Source organism: Pseudorca crassidens, chromosome 19 (assembly GCF_039906515.1).
Source record: "Pseudorca crassidens isolate mPseCra1 chromosome 19, mPseCra1.hap1, whole genome shotgun sequence".
Lineage (NCBI taxonomy): Eukaryota > Metazoa > Chordata > Mammalia > Artiodactyla > Delphinidae > Pseudorca > Pseudorca crassidens.
The window spans coordinates 13,825,386-13,848,616 of record NC_090314.1 but is presented as its reverse complement, the minus strand read 5'-3'; the positions used below and the strand labels follow the sequence as shown (position 1 = coordinate 13,848,616).

General features: G+C 46.6%; 1 protein-coding gene and 1 non-coding gene across 5 annotated transcripts; both read right to left on the bottom strand.

Annotated features, from left to right (window-relative positions):
- Positions 1-420: 420 nt before the first annotated feature.
- On the bottom strand, positions 421-20,706 carry TEKT1 (tektin 1). 4 transcript variants are annotated; one of them, XM_067717423.1, is made up of 9 exons: positions 18,485-18,794; positions 16,746-16,952; positions 13,236-13,401; positions 10,991-11,119; positions 10,318-10,461; positions 7,958-8,180; positions 2,822-3,018; positions 2,163-2,384; positions 421-670 (listed from the first exon to the last, which is right to left on the bottom strand). In XM_067717423.1, the coding sequence occupies exons 2-8, from the start codon at positions 16,933-16,935 to the stop codon at positions 2,177-2,179; spliced, it is 1,257 nt and encodes a 418-aa protein (XP_067573524.1). In that variant the 5' UTR covers positions 16,936-16,952; positions 18,485-18,794; the 3' UTR covers positions 421-670; positions 2,163-2,176. The 4 variants fall into 4 exon arrangements, with proteins under 4 accessions (XP_067573524.1, XP_067573525.1, XP_067573523.1 ...); XM_067717424.1 differs by lacking the exon at positions 18,485-18,794 and adding an exon at positions 20,550-20,706 and having other exon boundaries at positions 579-670; XM_067717422.1 differs by having other exon boundaries at positions 579-670; positions 18,260-18,796.
- On the bottom strand, positions 9,527-9,598 carry TRNAD-GUC (transfer RNA aspartic acid (anticodon GUC)). Its single transcript has one exon. It is a non-coding gene; the product is annotated as a tRNA-Asp (tRNA).
- Positions 20,707-23,231: the final 2,525 nt, after the last annotated feature.

Here is a 23,231-nt window from a genome sequence, read left to right as displayed (position 1 = left end):
GTTTGACCCGCTGACCACCAGTGCCTCCAAACGTTCTCCTACTGTGGCACCTGTGATGCTACGCTTTTCTGGCTTCCTTCAGCCCCTCGGAGGTTCTTTCTTAGCCTGCTGGTTGGTCCGGTTCTTCGCTCAACCGGGAAGTACTGGTGTCTTCCGGGGCTCAGGCCCAGACCCCTCCTCCGAGCTCTTCAAACTCTCATGCGCTGCTTGGCTTCCACTGCCGCCTGTCTGCAGATGTCTCCCCGCCCTCTGGCTGCCCCTGGACCTTCCTCCCCACCACAGGGTCCTCGCCCTCAACGTGTGAGCTTGTCACCTTCACTCCCCGACCCCCACCCTCACTGCCCAGCCCTCTACCTCCCAAGTTCCCTCTCAGCAAAAACGGCGCCCCGATGCACTCTGATACCCAAGCCAGAAACCGGGGAGCCGTCCTTGGCCCCTCTCCCTCCCTCGCCCTGTATATCCAAGCGGTCCCCAAGCCCCGGAAGCCCTAGACTGTCCGGCCTCTGTCCCTCCTCTGCTTGCTGCCCCCCACCCCCGGGACGGGCTCTGTGTGAAGCGCTTCTCAGGGGTTGTCTCACCCACAGGCGCCCTCGGCGGCGGGTGTGACGGGAGAACTTGAACTGAGCCATGTGTGACTCCAGAACCCACACTCGTAGCCACCGACTTGAATCTGTGGCGAGAATGGGAGGAATTTGTTTTTCTTTTCTGTTACTGTCACTTGAGTGTTAAAAAAACCACTACGAATAATTACTAACTGGTCAGAAAACCGACGTCAGATGGTTTACATTCAGCAAAGAAAACAAAAGCCAGAAATCCTTTTCACGCGGTGGTGCGACAGGACGGCCCACTGGAAAGGCTTACCTACTGAGCCCGGGAACCTCGCCTTCCTCCTTCCCAGGCTGGCAATCCCGAGACTAAGGTCTGAATGGATCTGAGTGCCTGTCCCCCCACCTCAAGCAAGGGCACCTGTGACTTGTTTTCGCTCCCTTGTGCTGCAGCATGAGGCCCGATCAAGCCTTGCCTGAATTTCTCGTCTGGCCTTTTATCGACTTCTAGTGATTAAAGAGTCCAGGGCCCCGAGTCAGTAACCATGACCCCAGAAAACAGCAACCTGGCTCACCCGCTCCCCAACCCCTAACTTCCTAAGAGCTGGAGGGCCCTTGGGTCCTACCCCTCCTCTTTCATTTTGTTACCGACACAGGTTAATCAACAGAAATCAAGAAGAAGCCAGATAAGAGACAGGCGAGGCTTTACTGGGATTAGCGCTGCAGCACGAGGGAGTGAAAGCAAGTAACAGGTGCCTTTGCTCGCTCCCCGAGGGGGCTCAAGCTGCTTCCTTAAATGGGTAACTATGGGGGTGGGTCAGTGGGTTGGGACAGACGGCTGGCTTAGGTGGTCTGCCCAGCCCCCTTGGTGGTGCCTTGGGCAGGGATCATGCTCAGTTCCCTGTTTTTGTTCCCGGCACCTCAGAAATAGCAGTTGGTTTGTGGCCTTTTTGTGCATAGTTATTTTTAGTCCCTTCTAGTTTCTTTGTATTCTGTTGCTCGGGGAGATGTTTGCTCAGGTGCAATCACTCCACTAGAGGGTCTCAGGTCCCAGCCTGTCTCAATTTCATCCGAGAGAAAGAGGCCCAGAGAGACGCTCACAGGTGTTGGGAAGGCTTACGGGGGTGGGGTGGGGGAGACTCCCGACCCAGGGCTGCTCCTCTCTCATCTAAGTTCCGTATGAACTGAACATGCATCCCGTGGACCAGCCAGGGGTCTAAGTCAGCAACCACCACATTGTTTTCTAGGGAAAAGGAATCTTGAGGGCCAGGAGAAGTGTTCGCCGGTCCTCTCCTGAGTAAGATGGGCATGGTCTGAGTAGGGGATCCAGCCCAACTTCTGAATTGACATAAATCTGAACTAAAATGTCTTGGACCCCTCCCCCAGGCCTGAAGTCCTGTGATGAGAATGGCCTGTGCTAACTCATGGAACTTAACCCTTGAACAACCACAGCACCACTAGCAGTAGCAGAATAGAGCTTTGCACCCAAATCTCAGGCCCCGAGCAGGCCTGGAACGCCAGCCAAGGCTTTTTGGTGGGCTGACTGGAAGTTCTGCCCACCTGAAAGGAGAGTTCTCTGCTACCGTTTTATGACTCTGTTTAATGAGAATGGCTTACTGAGAATCCGACTTTCAGCAGACAGTGTCCGGATCGAGGTCCCCGGCCCACTTCCCGTGGTCATCCCCGCCCCTTGGAGGGATGGACTTCCTCACACGCATACACAGCACTTCATCGATGTAGATGGTATTCTCCTTGACTTGGATCTCCTCCTGCAGGGCGAGCTGCCTGCCATTCAGGCCTCGCAGCTCTACTTGAGCTTGGGCTAACATTTCCTTTAATCTAGGAGAAGAGGAAGAACACTAGGGAATAACTTATGGCTCTACGTCACTATTTCAGGGGGAAACCTGTATTCATATATTCAGCACAGGATCCAAATTGAGGTGTCTTCCTCCTTTCTCCTCCTTAAGACAGAGATTTCAAATTGGCGGCCCTGGGCCATGTTCACAAGGCAGATAAACCCATGAACTGCCAACATTTAAAATTGTAGATTGTACCTAAACATCTGGAGTTGGACTTCAGAAAAATGTAAACATTGGGGTGCATTCCCTGCATGGCAGCAACTGGCGGGAGTTAGGAGAGACCGCCCTCTAGAAAAGAACCCCTCAAACGCGAAAGATGCAAAGGTCTTTAGGCCCGCCCGGCATCACCCACGATGACATTGCCTAATCCTGCTCACGGGCCAGGTTTAAATGGAGCCCCAGTAGCCCTGTGCCTACCTTGCGACGTTGTGGGTGATCTCATCGACCTCCTTGATCAGCCTGTACTGTGCACCATCGTGACACAGCTCCACATTAGGCCGATGTGTCCTGGTCTCCAGGCGTGTATGGGCCACCTTGGCAGGTCCTTCTTGGTCAAGGATGGCTTTTTCAAGGACTGTGATATTTTTCTCCTGGGAGGCAATCTCTTCCATGACCTTACAAAAAGGATTAGAGGAGGTGAGGCCAGGGTGTGTTCCTCAAAACTCAACAGCAGACACTCGTAGGAGGTTAGGAAGAGGGGACCTCCGATACCTACCCGAGCAGGACCCCAGAAAGTCTGATCCCTCTTCACTACAGCAGTGATTGCTCGTGGGCAACGTAACTCACCCAACCCTAGAACCTCACAGACGGAACGGACACAGGTGGCCACTGCTGCCTTCCCAGATATGTGGATTCCCTCAGCAAAGGCTGAAGGCTGCCCATTTACCTTGGTATAAAGTACCTTTGTATCATGAGCGGAATGCTGCCTATTTCCTTACCAATCCACCCACTAGTACTGTAACTGAAGGTGGGGTCCGGCTGCTCGCCGCTCAAAAACCATTAAAGAGGCCAGGTTGGTGGAAAGGAAAGTTTGCTTTATTTTGAATGCCGGCAACCAGGGGGGCGGGCGGGGAGGGCAGACGCCTGTCCAAAGGCCGACTCCCCAGCACAACCGGACAATCAGTGGGCAAGAGCTTTTATAGATGGAGGGAGGGGGCTACATGCAGAAACAGCACAGTCACCTCTGACAGTCACCTTGGTATTGGTCATCGGTGGTCTGACCAGCATCATCTTGATTGTTTTGAGCACAATTCATCTTCAGTTCCAGGGTCGGTTTGTTCCCATTTCCTTGAGACCAATTCTCAGAATTGCGGCAGCTTATGTCATGGCTACAGTCTGGTCATCATGTCGTTAACTTCTTCCATCTGCTGGGGGTTTCAGTACCTACAAGACAGCTCACAGGCTACGGCTCAGAATATTATCTACAGCCCTTGAGGAAGAACTAAAGGTCCTTGACTTTGCTTAATGACTAAACTATTATTATTTGGTCTCCTTTGACTGTTTTCCTTTGTTTCTGTATCTTCTCACTTCTCTGATTAAACTTATTCTTTGGCTGAAGTTTTTCCACAGATAGATGGCAGGCTGAGGACACAGGGGGAGGGGAGCAAGGACCATAGGGTCCTGCTCTGTTTCAGTACCAGTTCTGCCCCCTAGAAGCCTGAAGAAAGGGTGAGCAGTTTAATCCGAGTTTTGTTGGTTTCTTTGATGGTGGCTTTGTGCAAAGAAAAGATTCCTTTGAAGCTACTCGGGTTTTTAGATTAATATTTCACGAGTTTAAAATTTTATTTCTTCCTTGTTTTTCTTTTTAAACTTCTCACCATGGGAATTTCCAAACATACATGAAGGTAGGTAGTATAATGAACCTCATGGACCCATCATCAATTTAAGCAATGATCAATACATGGCCAATCTCGTTTCATCCATAATGCCCTCTATGCACCCCTGCCATCAGCTTTTTTATTTTAAAGGAACTCCCAGATATTATATCATTTCAGTCTAAAATACTTGAGTATGTGTTTCTAAGTTATAAGGACTCTTTTTTTTTCTTTTAACATAACGACAATACTTTTTATCACACACAAACAAAAGAAGGATTCTTTATTATTATCTAAAATCTAGGGTTCAAATTTCCCTCAGTGTCCTTTTTTTTTTCGGTAAGAGTTGGTATGTTTAAATTAGAATTCGAATGAGGTCCACACATTACATCTGGTTTTCTTAATGTTTCTTTTTTTTTCTTTATAAATTTATTTGTTTTTATTTTTGGCTGTGTTGGGTCTTCACTGCTGTGCGCGGGCTTTCTCTAGTTGTGGCGAGCGGGGGCTACTCTTCGTTGCAGTGCGTGGACTTCTCATTGTTGTGACTTCTCTTGTTGCTGAGCACGGGCTCTAGGCGCGTGGGCTTCAGTAGTTGTGGCACGCGGGCTCAGTAGTTGTGGCTCGCGGGATCAGTAGTTGTGGCGCATGGGCTTAGCTGCTCCGCGGCATGTGGGAATCTTCCCGGGCCAGGGCTCGAACCCGTGTCCCCTGCATTGGCAGGCGGATTCTTAACCACTGTGCCACCAGGGAAGCCCATCCCTACCCTTTAATTTGGAGGCCGTCGCCTCCGTTTGCCGAGCTTCTTCATGACCACGGAGGCTTCTGGCCAGGTGATACCCAGCTGGAGCCTTTTCTCATAGAGCCTAGGTTGGTATCTCCAGGTGGGGGCAGGGAGTCTCACCCGATTTGTTTCAGTCCATCATTTGAGCCTGTCCAGACCATTTTGGATGCTCATTTTATTTTACTTTTTAAAAACATTTATTTCTTTGTTTATTTATTTTTGGCTGTGGCACGTGGGATCTTCGTTGCGGCATGCGGGCTCATAGTTGCGGGATCTTAGTTGCAGCATGCGTGTGGGATCTAGTTCCCTGAGCAGGGATTGAACCCGGGCCTCCTCATCGGGAGTGCGGAGTCACACCCACTGGACCACCGGGGAAGTCCCTGGATGCTCGTTTTAGATGTTGCTGCCAAGGCCTCAGCCACACAGCTCCCAGCTCCTGCAGAGTCTCCTCCGGCAGGACGGGGCTTCTCACAGGCCTCTGCAAAGCCCAGCTTCTTGCGTCTTCTCTTACGGTGGGGACCCTCCTCCCCGCTGCCTTCCTATCTCAGATTCATCTTTCAAGGCCTGGACTAAGTTCTTACTCCACCAGGAAGCCTCTTGACTAGTCTTTGGCTGCGTTTATCATTATTACTATTATTGTTGTTGTTGTTCCTATTATTAGCTGCTGCAGCAGCCAATTTTGATTATCTAGTATATTGATTATATGTATAAACTATGTAAATGTACGTATATATGTGTGTGTGTGTGTGTATAAAATCAGTATGTGCCAGGCATTGTTCTAAATATTTTATTTGGGCTGTCTAATTTTACCCTAACCAACTCTGGGAGGTGAGTACTGTTGCTGTCCCTATTTTATCAATGAGGAAACCAAGGAACAGGGAGCTTTTTTTTGTTTTGGCCGCGCAGCGTGGCATGTGCATGCAGGATCTTAGCTCCCCGACCAGGGATTGAACCTGTGCCCCCTGCAGTGGAAGTGCGGAGTCTTAACCACTGGACTGCCAGGGAAGTCCCAGGAACAGGCAGCTTAAGTGTATTATAAATGTTTTAAATTTTCTATACATTATGATGTTCTGACATCATAAAAAACCTTTCTGGCTGGGAGAAACTGCCCCTCCCTGGGCTCTTCGATACTTAGAGACGGCGAAGGACCAGCCTGAGCAGGCCTTGGATCTGCAAGCTCAGCGCTCTCCCGCCTCTCTCTGCCCTTTCAGCCCAGGAGGCCATCTTGCTCTGCCTCAGTCATCCCAGGGCCGGGTGCCAGGCACCTGGGGACCATTCCATAGCCCAGAGCCCACTGAGGTTATTCACACTAGCTGATCCTAAAGTGCTACCTTTGCCCTGCCTTGGGGGTCCTGAGGAAACCCCAATAAAGGCCGTGGCCTCCACCTTCCCCTTGCTCCTGTCATCTGCCGCCTGACCACCCTAGTGTGTTCTCCACGTGGCCCTGCGTGGGGAGCCCTGCCTCCTGTCTCTAGGACCTGTGAATACGATATAAACTTGTTTTTTCCTGAGCCCCCTGTCTCCTTATGGCTACACTTGACTGACCATCTCATAAAAGAACACAGAACATTAAGTAGCCTCCCCAAGATCACACAGCAAGTGTGGAAGCCCCATTTCGAACCCAGGCTGTCTGGCTCCAGGCTGTACACGCTTACCCACAAGGCTCTTCTACCTGTCGTTTTGCGGACTATTGCAGTATAACTTTGATGACATTCTGGTTTGCCCTGCTCATCACAGAGATAAATATTTTCTGACAATTAGACTCTGGGCTCATGGAAGGCAAGGGAGGAATGCAGCAGAAGGACAAGGTTGTGGTAGTTGAGCAGGCCTGGGGCTAGAGCAGTGATGCACCTGCCACCTGGGGTCCCTTCCGCTCTCCATGGCTGCTTCACCATCAGTGAAAAGCAAGGAGTGGGCCAGCAGTGGCCACATTGGGTAGCTGTAGCTGTCCCAGCGTTACAGGTGAGGCGGAAGGCTCAGAGAGCTTGAGGCGTCCGCTTAAGTCACTCAGCTGGTCTGTCGCAGGACTGGAATGTGGGCCCACAGATCCTCAGTCCAAATTCAGCCCTTGTTCCACTGGACTCTACCCAGTGTCCCTGAGCTTAGCCTGCGGATGGTCCCATATGCTCAGGATCCAGCGGTCCTTGCTGGTGAGGGACACGGGCTACAGCCGGCTTATTGGGCTCCAATTGTTAAGCATTCAGGAATTCTGCCAGACCTGTGTTAAATGGGTAACTTGAAACTGACCATGGTGGAAGAATTTACACCACAGAAATCTGAAAATTCTATACATCAGGGGTTTTTTTCTCCTCTGGGAGCCAGTTACCAGCAAACGGCTGGATAACCAGACAACAAGCCAGAATCCCAAAGTTGCATCTGGGTTTGGAGAAATCGGTTGCACTCAACTCACGGAACTTCAGAGTCATAAAGGACTTCCCTGGTGGTCCAGGGGGTAAGACTCTGCACTCCCAATGCAGGGGGCCCGGGTTCAATCCCTGGTCGGGGAACTAGATCCCGCATGCATGCTACAATCAAAAGTCCGCGTGCTGCAGCTAAGTCCGCATGCTGCGACTAAAAGATCCTGCACGCCGCAACAAAGGTCCCGTCTGACGCAACTAAGACCTGGCGCAGCCAAAATAAGTAAATAAAAATCAATCTTTTTTTTTTTAAAAAAAGAACGTATAAGAGCATACGGTGCATCTCTATGCTCCACAGAAGGACGAACTAAGGCCCAGAGAGGGGAGACAGCCTGTTCTTTGCAGCAATGAGTACGAGAGGCCCAGAGCGGGGCCAAGGCCCGCTCCAGTCCCCCAAAGCCCAAAGCCTGCTGCTAAGATGGAGAGAGCTGAGTGACCTCTACTCCTTAGTACACAGGATAACAAGCCCTGAAGGCCATTCTAGGTTTACAGGGTAAAACCTTCGGAAGGTGCTCTTCCATGGTCCCCCCAGGGAGCTCACCTTGGCCAGATGAGCAGCCAGCTTGTCCCTGGCGTCCTTGGTCTCCTTCAGCCCATTCTTGAATGCGGTGTCCACCACGTCACATTGCCTGCTTAGGTCGTTGGCCGTCTGGGACAAGGTTCGGTCCACGAGGGCCTTCAGCGTCAGAGAGTTGTTCCTCTGCTTGTCAGCCTTCTCCACGTTGGTGTTGGAGAAGTCCATCCAGTCTTCCAGACTCACAGAGCTGAAACAGGACCCGTGCATTCGTTCATAGCATGTTTGGGCTGGGTGTGTGGGTATGGCGGTAGGACAAGCTACTGGAAACCCACAGGAAGTTAAGCCTCCCTCCACCATCAGAAGCACCTAGAACGTTTCCCCATCTCTAGGCAGAGCGAATGGTGGTCTGTCAGTGGCAATAACTCACTTTAGGGAAACCTACTTACTCTGTGCCAGGCTCTGGGCTGGTACTTTACAGACATCCTCTCATTTAATCCTCATGGTGGCCTAGTGAGCTAACTTTCATACCCCCATTTGACAGATGAGGAAAACTGAGGCTCAGAAAGATGGAGTACCTTCGTCAAGATCACATAGGTAGAGACAATTTAAGTATCAAAGTAAATTATAATAGTAACAGATTATAACACACTGAATAAAATAGGAGAACATGAGTCCATACTGGAATGCTATAAAGAAATGAAAAAATTGCTAGTTTGACAAGGAACTGCTTTATAGAACACTTGAGGAATCTCAAAATAATGTTGACTGGAAGGAAAGGGACACACGAGATACATAGTACATGATGCTATTTACTAAATGCAAAAGTAGGCACAAGAAACCTATTAGAAATCAGGAATGTGGTTCTCTTTGGGGAGCAGAGAGGAGGTATTCATCAAGAGGGGACAGGGTGGAGGTTTTGGTGTTGGTGGTAATGTTTTATTTCTTGGCCTGGTTGGTGGTTACATGGAGACTGTTTGCTGTGTGACTAGAGGCAGCCTCTGAGATGGTCCCCAGTGACCCCCTGTGTCTCCTGGTGTTCACACCTTTGTATAGTCCCCTCCCCTTGAGATGCGTGATGAACTCATTGACTCATCTCTCCTGAACAGACATAATGAGAGGTTATTTCTAGGATTAGGTTGAAAGAAAATTGTGGCTTCTGTCTTGGCTGCCCTCTCTCTCTTGCTTCCTTTTGGATGACTCGCTGTGGGAGAAGCCAGCTGCCACGTCCTGGCACAGCTCCATGGAACAGCTCGGGTGGCAAGGCCTGTCATGACCACACGAGCCAGGTCAGAAGTGGATCCCCCTCACGGTTGTGCCTTCAGATGAGACTGCAGCCCCAGCAGACCCCTGGACTACAACCTCATAAGATGTGAGCCAGAGGCGCCCAGCTGAGCCGTGCCTGTGCTCCTGACCCACAGAAGCTGGGAGGTAACACACGTTTATTGTTTTTAAGCTGCTAAGTTTTGGGGTAACTTGTTATACAGCAAAAGAGAACTAAAACAATGATAAGTCGTTAAACTGTTTACTATTATTTGTGCATTTTTCTTTTCTTTCTTTTTTCTTGGCTGCACCGCATGGCTTGTGGGATCTTAGTTCCCCGACCAGGGATTGAACCCGGGCCCCGGCAGTGACAGTGCCAAGTCCTAACCACTGGACCACCAGGGAACTCTTGTGCAGTTTTCTATATGTATGTGTTACTTCAAAAAGAACGTTTTAAAGATTAGAATGAGTTAGGTCTGTGATGTAATGTTACTTGAAAAATGTAAGTTAGATGTTACAGAAAAGGTACATGGTACGATCCCATTTTTGTAAAGAAACAAAATTTATTGGTGTAGGTGAGTGTATACATATGTTTGTAAGAACATAGAGATAACACTGGTTATCTCAGGGGGTGTAATGATAGAAAGGAGTACACATGGGGAAATTAGTGACTTGCCCTTTCTACATTTTTAAATTCTTTTACTTGTTAAAAATGCAAATAGGTAAATGAATAAATTTGAAAGGTTTAAAGATTTTATATCAGGGACTTCCCTGGCGGTCCAGTGGTTAAGACTCTGCGCTTCCACTGCAGGGGGCGTGGGTTCAAACTCTGGTCGGGGAACTAAGATCCCGCAAGCTGTACAGTATGGCCCCCCCCACCCCCAATTTTTTTTTATATCAGACTTTCTTAAAGTGGGGGCAACCCGGAGGACCGAGGCGCCTGTGGGTCCTGTGTCAGGGTACTCACTGCTCAGTGCCCGCTTTTGCCCCAAGCCTGCCTCTTCCCAGCTCTCAGCCTGCATTCAGGATGATGTGCTAGGTCCTGCCTGCCTCTCTGAGAAGCACTACGATGACACGCAGCAGGGAGGAGGACAGCAGGGCCAGGCCAGCAGGGACCCACTCACTTTGCTTCAACCCTCACGACGTTCTCAGAACATTTGATGTCTGGAGAGTTGTTGTTGAGTGAGAAGCAGATATCATCAATGGTCAGGGCTGTAAACTTGTCCCTCAAGTCCTTTTCAAGACTGTACTTGGCAGCGCGGTTCAGCCTGAAGGGAGAAGGTAAACTGGGTTTCTCCCTCTGGAATGCCGAGGTGGCACCTATACCAGGTTCTTGGGACACCATGGAAAATGAAGCCAGTCTAGTGCAATATGGTGACACTTCCTCCCACCTTCCCATCCCCCCAACACACACACACACACACACACACACACACACACACACCATTAGACACTTGGTGACAAATTAACATATCCAAGCCAGGACTTCAAGATCTTCCCTCCAGATGTGACATTTTCTGATGTCACCACTGTGGCATCCTGTTTGTGAGAGGTCAGCTCCAGTGTCCTCCAGTTTACAATCAGGGGTGAAATCTGGCCGCACCCCAACCCGCCACCAGAGGGTGACTGTCACGCATGAGAGGTTGTCTTGGTCTCATTCTGAGTGTTGCCGGGCCACCCTGGGGGCATGGGAAGTGCTTGTAGGGTATTAAATCCCATTCTTTCTGGGCCATGGAGCACGGCCTTTTCTAGATAACGCCCAGTGGAGATGCGAGGGCAGGCCCTGCATGGCCATACCTGATCTGCTCGGACGTCTCCTCCAGGGTGCGGGTCAGCAGGGCCATCGCCCCCCGGATGATCTCCGCCTCCTTGATCAGCTCCTGCTCTACCTCATCGTGGACCAAGTCAATGCCAACTCGCTTCTCCCTGACCGAGAGAAAGGGGGATGGTCATCCCACGCGCGGAGGAAGGCAACTCAAAAGCTGCTGACTTTTAAAACTGTCTGGACAACTGGACCAGATCCATCCGGATGATGTGATGGGGGATGGACATTAGTTGGTGTCTATGCGACTTCAAAATATCCAAAACATAATGAGGAAAAATTAATCGGTGACTGGTTACTTGGTCTGAAGAATCCCAGCTGGACTTTGGGCCTCAATTTGGCCATCGGTTCTGAAGCCTTTTACTTTTTACCTGTTTATTGGAAACACTGTCTTCTGACTTAGAATTTTAAAGACATGTTTCCTTCCTTGATCCTCTGACAAGGATTGAATCCAAAAAGATGCTCTATAGTAACAATAGTAATAGTCATAATGATGCCAAAATTAATAGTACCCCCGCCACTGAGCACTTACTATGAGACAAGCATCGTGCTGAGCTTTTCATGCGGATGTTCCTTCTCACGTAACCTCTCAAGTACAGGCGAGGAAACTGAGTTTCAGAGAGATTACGTAACTCACCCCCTGTCACAGAACTAACTGGGTATCACTCATGTTTTTAACCACTTACTCCCAAAATTGATCAGTCACTGTCTGACAATTTATTCGTTTCCACCTGCATGACAGTGCTAGGGAGGAAGTCTCCACTCACCAGCTGTGTGACCTCAGGCACGCTGTATAACTTATCTGTGCCTTGGTTTCCTCATCTGTGAAATGGGCATAACTATTAGTACTTCCTAGGGCTGTGGCAAGGGACAAAGGAGATAAGAAAGCAGATGGCACTGTACCTTCCCCAGAGGAGCATGTACTCAATCCATGTATGTCCTCTACATCCTAGTTACCCTTAGGTGTAGACTTGAGCCAACTGGATGTTGGCCTCTTTGATCACCTGCTACTTCCCTTTGCCTCACAAACTCTCTACATCTGGCTGGGAGGTTGCTGCCTGGTCGCTGCAGAGGGTGTCCTGGCTAAGCTCACTGAGGTAACAGGGTTTTCTGGGAAGGAGGAAGAGTATGGACGGAGTCACAGTGCATTTGGGAAGCCGCAAGCAGCTCAGCACCCCTAAGTACACCCCACTGTTGGGGATGAGATATGGCCCTGGAGGGATCACTGGGGCCCCAACCATGATGGACCTTGTTTTTGAAGCTAAGAAGTTTGAATTTTATTTTGAAGGTACTAGGGCAAAGCATTGTAATGAAAGGATTTTAAGCATGGAGTGACCTGGAAAGATCTGCATTTGGGAGGGTTCGCTCAATAGCTAGTGGGGAGGATGCACTCGATTGGAGGGGGCTGTGCTGGCAGAAGGGTGCCCCACCTAGGGCTGTGACAGGCATCAGGTCTGCAAATCAGCATCACCCCAGAGCAGAAAGGATCGTCCTACTCATAGGACTTACAGGAGGGAACTTATAGTAAAAAGGTATGTTTGCACAGTGCTCTCTGGATTACAAAGTGCTTCCATGTGGCTCTGTGTATAGGAGCAGACTTGTCCTCTAGTAAGTGTACCTGCTCTGCCTGCCCAAAATAAAGACCACCATTTCCCAGTTTCTATTGGTGTGGCCATGTGACTAAGCTCTGGTCAACGGGATACAAGTAGAAATGGTGAATGCCAAACCCTTATTATTACTACTTGTTGGCATGTAGATGTAACGGCTGGAGCTCCAGCTGCCATCGTGAGTCACGAGGTAACCTTGGGAGTAAAAGCCACGCACATGGAACAACAAGATAGTGGAGCAACACGATAGAAAAGCCCTGGAAGCCTGACACTGTGGCACACCATGCCAACCCTGAACTATCTCCAGACTCCTTAAGTGTGAGAGAGAAAGAAATTATCTAAGTTCAATGTTATTTTGCCCTTTACTGATTACCCACTGCCAAACCTAGTCCTAACTTATATTTAAGTTAGTCAAGAGCAGAGTTTAGACATGAGCCAAGTCCAGTGCTCCTCCCACTGCCCAGCACCCTGGGCATGCGAGATAATTGCAGGCTCTAAAAGAACACTTGTTCATTTGTCTCATTCTAACCCATCACCTAGCACAGTCAGCTTTTACCTCTTCGCAATTCATTGCTTACAACAGATGATTCATTAGAGGAACCTTCCCTCCTACCTGTATTCCAGACACTTCTCAGTGATGTGCAAGGGCTCTTTAAAGCTCTCCAGGGCTTTCTCCAATCTGGTCTGATAGATGAGTAGATCTTCGGTCGCGTGCACCAGCTGCTCAAGTTTGTCATCTAACTCCTTCTTCCAGAACCTGACTTCCTCAAGCCTCTGCTCTGAAGCACACAGAGAAGTCACACCAGGATTAATCTATTTCCAATGTAGCCAACTCTTAGATTAGAAACTTGAAGACTATTGTAAACCTACCCGAGATACTTTCTTTTCTTCTTAGAGTTGTGCTACTTGGGGCATTTTTACATCTCTGAGTTTATTAGAAAGAAAGGAAGGAAGGAAGGGAGGGAGGGAGGGAGGGAGGGAGGGAGGGAGGGAGGGAGGAAGGAAGGAAGGAAGGGGGGAGGGAGGGAGGGAGGGAGGGAGGGAGGGAGGGAGGGAGGAAGGAAGGGGGGAGGGAGGGAGGGAGGGAGGGAGGGAGGGAAGGAAATAAGAATATATTTCTTCTTACATTCAACATCAAATTAACCCAAAGACCATTCTAATTCGCCACTCTAATTCTTCAAAACCCACTGTTTTTAATAACTTTTAATTTTGTCAAAGACACATATATTGTTTGAAAAGTCAAATAGTTTTACAAGTATTACAATTCTCTGACCCATCCCTACCCACTTCCACTTTCTGGAAGCAACCTCTTTTTAAACACTTTTAGTATTTCTTCTGGCATTTGCTTACATTGCTATTTATTCATTATCAGTTTTAAGATTACCTATTGATTTCCTATGATGAAAGATAAGAGTTTGCTCTTATACGACTTATACAACACACTTCTGATCTTTCAATCTTCCCAATATAGCTGCGTCACCATGTTGTTAAATAATAATTTAATGTTTGTTTATATTATTGTAGGTATGTAAATATTACTTACACCCAAACCATGGTATCATGATACTATGATAAATTTACTTTCTTATACAACTTTTTAAAAATTTTTTATTGGAGTATAGTTGATTTACAATGTTGTGTTAGTTTCAGGTGTACAGCAACGTGAATCAGTTATACATACACATATATCCACTCCTTTTTTAGATTCTTTTCCCATATAGGCCATTACAGAGTACTGAGTAGAGTTCCCTGTGCTACACAGCAGGTTCTTATTAGTTATCTATTTTATATAAAGTAGTGTGTATATGTCAGTTCCAATCTCCCAATTTATCCCTCCCCCTGCTTATCCTCTGGTAACCATAAGTTTGTTTTCTACATCTGTGACTCTATTTCTGTTTTGTAACTAAGTTCATTTGTTAGATTCCACATATAAGTGATATCATATGATAATCTGTCTTTCTGTGTCTGACTTACTTCACTCAATATGACAATCTCTAGGCAACCATGTTGCTGCAAATGGCATTATTTCATTCTTTTTTATGGCTGAGTAATATTCCATTGTATATATATACCACATCTTCTTTATCCATTCATCTGTCAATGGACATTTAGGTTGCTTCCATGTCCTGGCTATTGTAAATAGTGCTGCAATGAACACTGGGATGCATATATCCTTTCAGATTATGGTTTTGTCCAGATATATCCCCAAGAGTGGGATTGCTGAATCATATGGTAGTTCTATTTTTAGTTTTTTGAGGAACTTCCATATTGTTCTCCATAGTGGCTGTACCAATTTACATTCCTGCCAACAGTGTAGGAGGGTTTGGAACGCCTATAGGTACTGAGCCTCCCAGATGGATCCTCTAATTTTGTCTTTTCTCTCCTGTTTTCTATGTAGCTCTTTGTCTTTTTTTTCTACTTTCTGGAGATACTTCAACTCTATCTTTCAACCCTTCTTTTGACTTAAAAAAATATTCTGCTCTCATATTTTTAATTTCCAAGAACACTTTCTTGTTCTCTGAATGTTCTCTTTTTTAAGAGTCTTCTTGTTCCATAGATGCAATGTCTTTTCTAAATTCCCTGAGGATCTTATAGTGTTATTTTTTCTTTTGCTCTGTGTACTTTCTTTAGTTTTGTTTGTTTCAGTGTTTGCCATTTTAGAACCTTCCCTCACATGTTTGGTGATCCTCATCTGGTCATATTTGAGAATAAAATGCTAAAATACTAACTGGGAGCTCTGTCTGCAGGGACACGGCTTGTCAACCAGAATGCTTTATTGTCTAGTGTGATCAGGCCTACTTATAGGCTGGTATCAGGAGTAAGCATCAACCCATCAGGAGAAGCCTAACATTTAACCCTGCAGGCCTGAATGAAGTTTTGGTTTATTGGAGGTTGAAAACTAGCAGCCCTTAGACCAGGTTTTGCTTATAGATGTGCTTGTTCATCCTGCCCAGTGTTATAAATATATCAAATCAATTGCTAGCATTTAAAAAGTGGGTAAAATTCCAGCTTTTCTAAAAAAAAAAAAAAAAAAATCAGGGAACTCGGCAACACTGGGCCCATATTCTTTCTTGGGAAAAAATGGGTTGAAATTGATGGAGCACATGTTCTCCAGGAACCCTCAGTCCCCACCACTCCCTATTGTCTTAGGGGTCTTATTCAAACCCTTATGTTACCTGCCCAACTCTGATAGACTGTTGAGTTTGTGACCTCTGGTTTATCACTTTTTGGCATTTGGGACTTTTGTTTGTTTCATCTTATTTTTATTCTTGTTTTGCTTATTTAAGGGCACCACCTTTTACATTGTGTTCGTAGGAATGGGATTGTCAAGAGAGCATTACTCTTTCTTTAAGATTCAGCTCAGGGCTTCCCTGGTGGCACAGTGGTTGAGAATCTGCCTGCCAATGCAGGGGACATGGGTTCGAGCCCTGGCCTGGGAAGATCCCACATGCCGCGGAGCAACTAGGCCCGTGAGCCACAACTACTGAGCCTGCGCGTCTGGAGCCTGTGCTCCGCAACAAGAGAGGCCGCGACAGTGAGAGGCCCACGCGCCGCGATGAAGAGTGGCCCCCACTCGCCACAACTAGAGAAAGCCCTCGCGCAGAAATGAAGACCCAACACAGCCAAAATAAATAAATAAATTAAAAAAAAAAAAAAAGACTCAGCTCAAGTGTTCCTCTCTAGGAGGTCTTCCCCAATTCTCCAGGCAGACTCCACCCTCACTTCTGTATCCCTTCCCCCAGCTCCTATCTAGTTATATTTTGATTATTCATTTTTCTATCTTTCTCCTCCTCGATCCAGGAGCCCCTCAAAAACTGAGGCTCTGATCATCCTCTGTGATATTCCCAGGGCTTAGTCCACAGATGCTCTTAGACGCTCAACAGATATGTATCGAATCAGTAAAAGAATGGCTGATGAATGGCTGAAAATCAGACTGGGTTACCATGTCTCTACCTTAGGCCAGTGAACTTAAAGACAGAGCCCAGAGAATACACATGTTCCTCCCTAATATTTCAAGAGAATACGTTGCCATTCCTGAACATGAAATGCAAATGGCAGTATCGCCATACCTCAACGGTATCATCCAAACATGTCCCCAAATGTACCAAATATGTTACCTTACCTAGTTTCTTGTTCACATCGCTTTGAGATTTTCTTGTGGTCTTTTCAATTTCATTCACAAGCCTCTGGCTTTCTGCCACCAGGCGTTCGGACCGGGACCTTTGGGCCTCTGCTCTGTGGTATTGGTTCTTGTTAGCAATGTGCCACTCTGAGGGCAAGAACTTGGGTGGATGTTGTAGTAGTTTGGCCATTTGAGGTTTCTAAAGTCCTGATCAAAAGCAGAATTTTTTTTTTTTTTAGATTCATTGAAAGCAAGTTGTCCTTTTTTTAATGTCAGTTTTTATTAAAGTGTGACATTCATACCCAAAGGTACATAAATCATAATCTGTACACAAAATGAAAACCTCTGTACAGCCAGCACCCAGATCAAGAAATAAGCATTACCAGCACCTTACGTCTCTTTCTGATCACTATTCTTCACCCCCTCCCCCCAACAGTAACCACTATTCCAACTTTTAACACTGTAAATTAGCTTTGGTATTTTTGAACTTAATATAAATGGAATCACTGTGTACTCTTTCATATCTGACTTCTTTTTGCTCAGCCTTATGCTTGTAAGACTTATCAGTATTGTTCATATACTTGTAGTTTGTTCATTCTCATTCCTGTGTAATATACCATTGCACGATTAAACCAAAATTTGTCTCTCTTTTCTACTGTTTATGGATATTTGGGTTTCCAGTTTGGTGCTATTATGAGAATGCTATGAATATTCTCATTTAGAGACAATGTGTTTTTTGGTGAACATATGCCCGCAGTTTTATAATGCATTAGAATTGCTGGGTCATAAGGCAGTGTTCAGTTTTAGTAGGTATTGCCAAACAGATGAACCCAGACATGTTTTCTTAAAAAAAAAAAAAAAAGAACAACTGTGACATCTGTAAACTGACAGCTGGGTATTGAGCCTGTTCAGCAGATGAAAGAAACAAAACCTTCCCAGGACAAAGAAAAGGAGAGAACAAGAAGAGGAACACATGAGGAGGCAGCAGGCAGAGACCAGCAGCGGCAGAAAGACCAACATTGCCCCACCTCATCTGCACACAGCTCTGACTGTGAGAACTGCCGTCCTCAGACAGGGCTAAAAACTGCCCCCACCAACATCTCACCCAAAATATATACCTGACCGCCTGCTCTTAAAGGCTTCTGGATCTCTGAAGTCCTTCAAACATACAAGGAGCGACCCGGAGTCAGATCCTGACCAGGCTGAGCCCCAGGCCACCCGGCTCCCTCTGACAACATGGGGTCTCCTAGTCCAGTCCCTCCTATGGCTTCGGCCAAGTGTGAGTGTGGGGCTCAAAACTTAACCCAAGATTTCTGGATAAGTCTGAGTAGCTCTCAGAGAAATCTAAATTAGGGCTGAGGTCGAAATTAAACCTAAATTCGGGCTGATACCAATGGGCACAAGGCATTGGGTAGGTCTGTGCGCTGCAGTTAAGGGTTGGTGGTGTGGGGCCGGGGCTTACCCTCAGCGCCACAAAAAACCACTACACAACTTCGGGATGGGAGCCTCCTTACCCCAACCGGAGCTCCGGGTTCTTGCAGAACTGGGCTGTAAACAGCGCAGTCTCCGTGGCAACCGGAGACCCGTCACCAGGGCAAAAGGGGCGGGGTCTGCCGCGAAGCTGCTTTTTCCTCAGAAGGCTCTGCGCAGGCGCGAGTTCTGTGTTTTCCCCCAGCGCCGGGGACAGGGGGATGTGGCCTGGGAGCGCTCAGGCCAGATGCTCGGCTATCTCAACCTACCACGAAGACGCGGGACACCAAGCTGGGAGTCAGGAGACCTGCAACTGGCCTTGGTCCTGCTGCGGGCTGGGCCACCTCGGGCCGCACTGCTCTCACTGGGTCTCGGACTCCCCAGGTGTACAGCGATGTTGGGCTGGACGATGGCTTCAGGTCCTCGCAGCCGCAGGCCGTCCCGGGACCACTAAGCCACAAGCCCGGCGCTGCACAGAGTTAGCCACGAGAGATTCCTGGGGTTGCCCGGGCCGCGAGGAATTAATAGGAGGAGATAGGAGGTGGGGCCGGGTCTCGCATCCTGGGCCCGCCCCTCAGCTTCCGGCCGAGGGCGGTGGCCGAACTCAGGCTAGGAGTCAGGAGTAATTTCTCCATCTAGAAAATGAGTGGATTGGAGCTCTCAAACTAAGAGTACAGTGCTCGGAATATGTTCTTTATGGTTGTAGTGCTGGTAAAAAAAAAAAAAAAACACTTCCGCACAGCCTGGAACACAGAAAATGGGTATTCAAATCTCCCGCTCTATGCCAAACTTGCAGCTCCACCTTTCACACCCCACAATCGAAGGCAACCTCTAAGAACAACCAATCAGAGGAGGCTTTGCCTCGTGGAGCCCGACCCCCTAACATCTCTTGATTCTCTTGTTAGCGTCCTGAAGGCCCACGAGGCGTCATGAATATTAAACAGGCCGCCTGTCCAGTGGCGTCTGGAGGAGCTCGTGTTGCATATTCATATTCCCCATCCCTCAGAGAAGGGGCTATTTAAGGAGCGAAGTGGCCTCGCCGGCCACCCGCACACCAGCGGGAGAGTCGCCAGTCTTGGATACCAATGGGTATTCAGGGCGTGGAGCCCGGGTTTCCCACTAAGGGAAGGCGAGCCGGCGGGAATGGGCCAGAGTCCCAGCCCCAGCAATGCATTCCAAGGACACCTGAAGAAGGTGGTCTGCCTCCTGAGCGTGCGGGGCAGCTGGGCCTCGGGGGAGGTGCTGGCTGGTGGGCGTCCTCTCCTACTTAGGCGAGAAGAAGGGGCGGCGTCCTGATGGAGCAAGCCAACCCTGAATGACCCCTGTGGTTACCTTTGGAGGCCCCGACCCTGGCGTCCCCGCACCTCAGGTTACAGAAGGGGAAATTTCTTGGACCTGTTGGGAACATGATACAATTGGCCAAAGTACATGAAATTAGCTATATGAATTATGATCATAGGTCACCATTATATTTTGCATCCGTATACAAATTTAATCCTCTCCCCCTTCCCCACGGCATGGAGAGGGATAGAAAAACCTTGAGACCCTCACCGAAGAACTAATGCTTGTAGTTGAGTCCAGCCAGCTGGACTCTCTTCTGCTGGTTTTGCTCTCTGAAAGGCCTGGATGCTGTTGCATCTCTTGATATACTTAAAAAAAAAAAAAAAAAAAAAAGCACTCTGCAACTATTTATTCTGGCGTTTAAGTGTAATTGCAAGTATTTGAAAATATTTTCAAAAGTAAAATCTTATCTTGCACCCACAGAGGCCAGCAAAGGAATGAATCCAATAGAGGAAGTATCGAACAGCTTATTATCAATAATAACTCAGTGTGTATCTGGCATCAGTATATGGGTAGAGAATAATATTAGAATGTAAAGCAGATATGCAGTGCAAAGCTTAGAATTTGCTAAATTAAGAAGTGTACAACCAAAGTTTATATTCAAAGTAGGAATACTCAGGCAAAGTGCATTGAAGTTTTAAGTGGTTTTGAGATTTTTGTTGGTTGGAACAAAACTACGTTTCCCAAACTGCGTTGTTTCCTGCAGAGGTGGTGTAGGTCTGTTTCCCCAACCCGCCTCCCACTGGGTGAGAGGCCTGAGTGGGCAACTCTGAGTGCAGGTGTGGGAAAGAGGCCTTCAGCAAAACACTCCAGGTCACTGTGTCCACTGGGAGATGGAAAATACAGGAGGAAAATTAAGCCTGAGAGGATAGACTCAGGAGATTTAATATTTGTCAAGTGGAACTTCCAGAGGGGGAAAAATAGAGAATAGAAGATGAAGGAAAGAGAGAGAAAATGTCCTTGAGTTAAAGACTCAAGTCTTTATTTATTTACCTTAATTAATTAAAAATTTACACAATTTTGATGGGCTTCCCTGGTGGCGCAGTGGTTGAAAGTCCGCCTGCTGATGCAGGGGACACGGGTTTGTGCCCCGGTCTGGGAAGATCCCACATGCCGCGGAGCAGCTGGGCCCGTGAGCCATGGCCGCTGGGCCTGCGCGTCCGGAGCCTGTGCTCTGCAACGGAAGAGGCCACAGCAGTGAGAGGCCCGCGTACCGCAAAAAAAAAAAAAACATCAGATATTATTAACTTCTTGTTTAACTTTCCTACAGTGCTACCATGACCCTTGAACTGACCCATGACCCTAGCTGCAGGACTAGGACTAACTCTTACTCTGCCCAGGGTGCCTAGCCTCACTGCACATATAGTGTGTGCCCAGTAAATGCATACTGAACGAATGTGCTCTAGTCAGTTGAACTGTCCAGCCGTTATGAGAGTGAGCAGCATTGACATAAGAATGCAGCTCTCCTAAGTGGAGTCTGAGAACACCCTGTTGCCTAAATTAATATCAGGAAACAAGCTACTCAGTAAAAGAACTCAATGTGCCAGCTCTGATTTATGTTACCCAATCACTGCTTGCTTACTTCTTATTAAGTACCATTTTATTCTATATAGGAAAAGCTATGGAAAACAGATTCTCTTTTTATGCTTCCTTTTGTTCTCCTACCAAGAGTCGATTTAATTATAAAGATGTGAAAAAGATTATTATACATTTATGGATCCCAATAATTAAAAAGCTAAAATACTTTAAGACCTTAGAAAGCATACAATTTGAGTGTAATTTAAAGAAATTGCCCCTCATGATTACCTATTTGGGGCTTGTGAAAATCAGCAAAGGATGCTATTGCATTGATCTTTGTCCCATACTCCTCTTATTTTGATGTACGTTTCAGATAGCTTATATACATCTTAAGAGTTCTATTCCTTCAAACTTTTAAAGTATTCAGTGTATACGGTACTAGAGTTTCTACTCACCTTGATTCCATTTTGCATGAAAGAATTTTGGAAAGCAACTTTGGTAGTTTTTAAGCCTATAGGTTTACTTTTGAATTTTTGAGTTATCCTTTAAGAGAATCTGATTCTTGGAACTGCAAGGAACTTGAACAATTATCTAGTCCAATCTGATGCTGAAATATCCTCTATAGCAGATGTAGAGGATGCCAAATCATTGTCCAGTGCTTGAACTCTCCCAGTGATGGGGAACTCATCACCTTTCAAGGCAGTCCTTCTTTGGATGCAGCTGTTCAATTTTCCCAACACCATTTATTGAAGAGACTGCCCTTTCCCCATTGTATATTCTTGGCTCCTTTGTCATATGTGCGAGTTTACTTCTTGGCTCTCTTCTTTCCACTGATCCATGTCTCTGTTTTTATTCCAATACCACATTCTGTTTGATTACTATAGCTTTGTAATATAGTTTGAAATCAGGGAATGTGATACCTCCAGCTTTATTCTTCTTTCTCAAGATTGCTTTAGCTATTTGGGAGCTTTTATGGTTCCATTAAAGTTTTTGGATTGTTTGTTGTACTTCTGTGAAAAAATGCCTTTGGAATTTTGATAGGGATTGCACTGAATCTGTATATTGCTTTGGGTAGCACAGACATTTTAACAATATTAATTCTTCCAACCCATGAGCATGGAATATCTTTTCATTTATTTGTGTCTTCTTCAATTTCTTTCATTAATGTCTTGTAGTTTTCAATATACACATCTTTCACCTCCTTGGTTAAATTTATTTCTAGGTATTTTATTCTTTTTGATGCAGTTGTAAATGGGACTGTTTTCTTAATTTCTCTTTCTGATAGTTCATTATTAGTGTATAATAATATAAGGAACACAACAGGTTTTTGTGTATTGATTTTGTATACTACAACTTAATAATGTTCTGTAATGACTATTTCTTTTTTCAGTTTTAATATCTTTTATCAACGTATAGTTGATTAATAGTGTGTTAATTTCTGCTGTACAGCAAAGTGACTCAGTTATACATATATATATATATACATTCTTTTCTAACATTCTTTTCCATTATGGTTTGTCATAGAATATTGAATATAGTTCTCTGTGCTGTACAGTAGGACCTTGTTGTTCATCCTATATATAAAAGCTTCCATCTGCTAACCCCAAACTCCCCCTCCATCCCTCCCTCAAACCCTTCCTCCTTGGCAACCACCAGGCTGTTCTCTATGTATAATGACTATTTCCTAATGTTCTATTTAAAAGTACAGTTCAGGACGTGAAACATATGTTTATTGTTTATATATACCTATCTACTAACATTTACGTGGGCCAAGCGAAATCTGATTGAGCCAAACCCTGGAAAATGTAATTATACTTATCGTTTTACTATATTGTCATGGCTTCGTGCTCCTGATAATTTTAATGGTATCTGCTATTGAATCTTGGCAGGCGCCATTGAGTATTTCTCAGAATGTGGGCAACTCTCCAATAATCTGCATCAGAACCCCCCAGGAATGCTTGTTAAAGTATGGATTCTCAGTCCCCAGCCCAGACCTGCTGGATCAGAACTTAAGTTTAAGAAACACTGCACCTTTGTGGGGCCTGCTGTGTCCTACCAGTGGTCTTCCCTTGGGTTTCACTTTTCCACAGGAAACAGAACATAAACCTCAAATTGTCTTTGCACTTGGACCCGTTCCCTTTGTTGATCTGATACAAG

What these genes read in the sequence shown, in the direction of transcription:
- TEKT1 (XM_067717424.1), bottom strand. Translation starts at nt 16,935, where the DNA reads ATGGCCAAACTACTACAACATCCACCCAAGTTCTTGCCCTCAGAGTGG. An exon ending in TGGCTGCTCATCTGGCCAAG is followed by an intron (nt 3,019 to 7,957) that starts GTGAGCTCCCTG and finishes CCTTTTTGTAAG; the next exon opens with GTCATGGAAGAGATTGCCTC. An exon ending in ATCACCCACAACGTCGCAAG is followed by an intron (nt 2,385 to 2,821) that starts GTAGGCACAGGG and finishes CTCTTCTCCTAG; the next exon opens with ATTAAAGGAAATGTTAGCCC.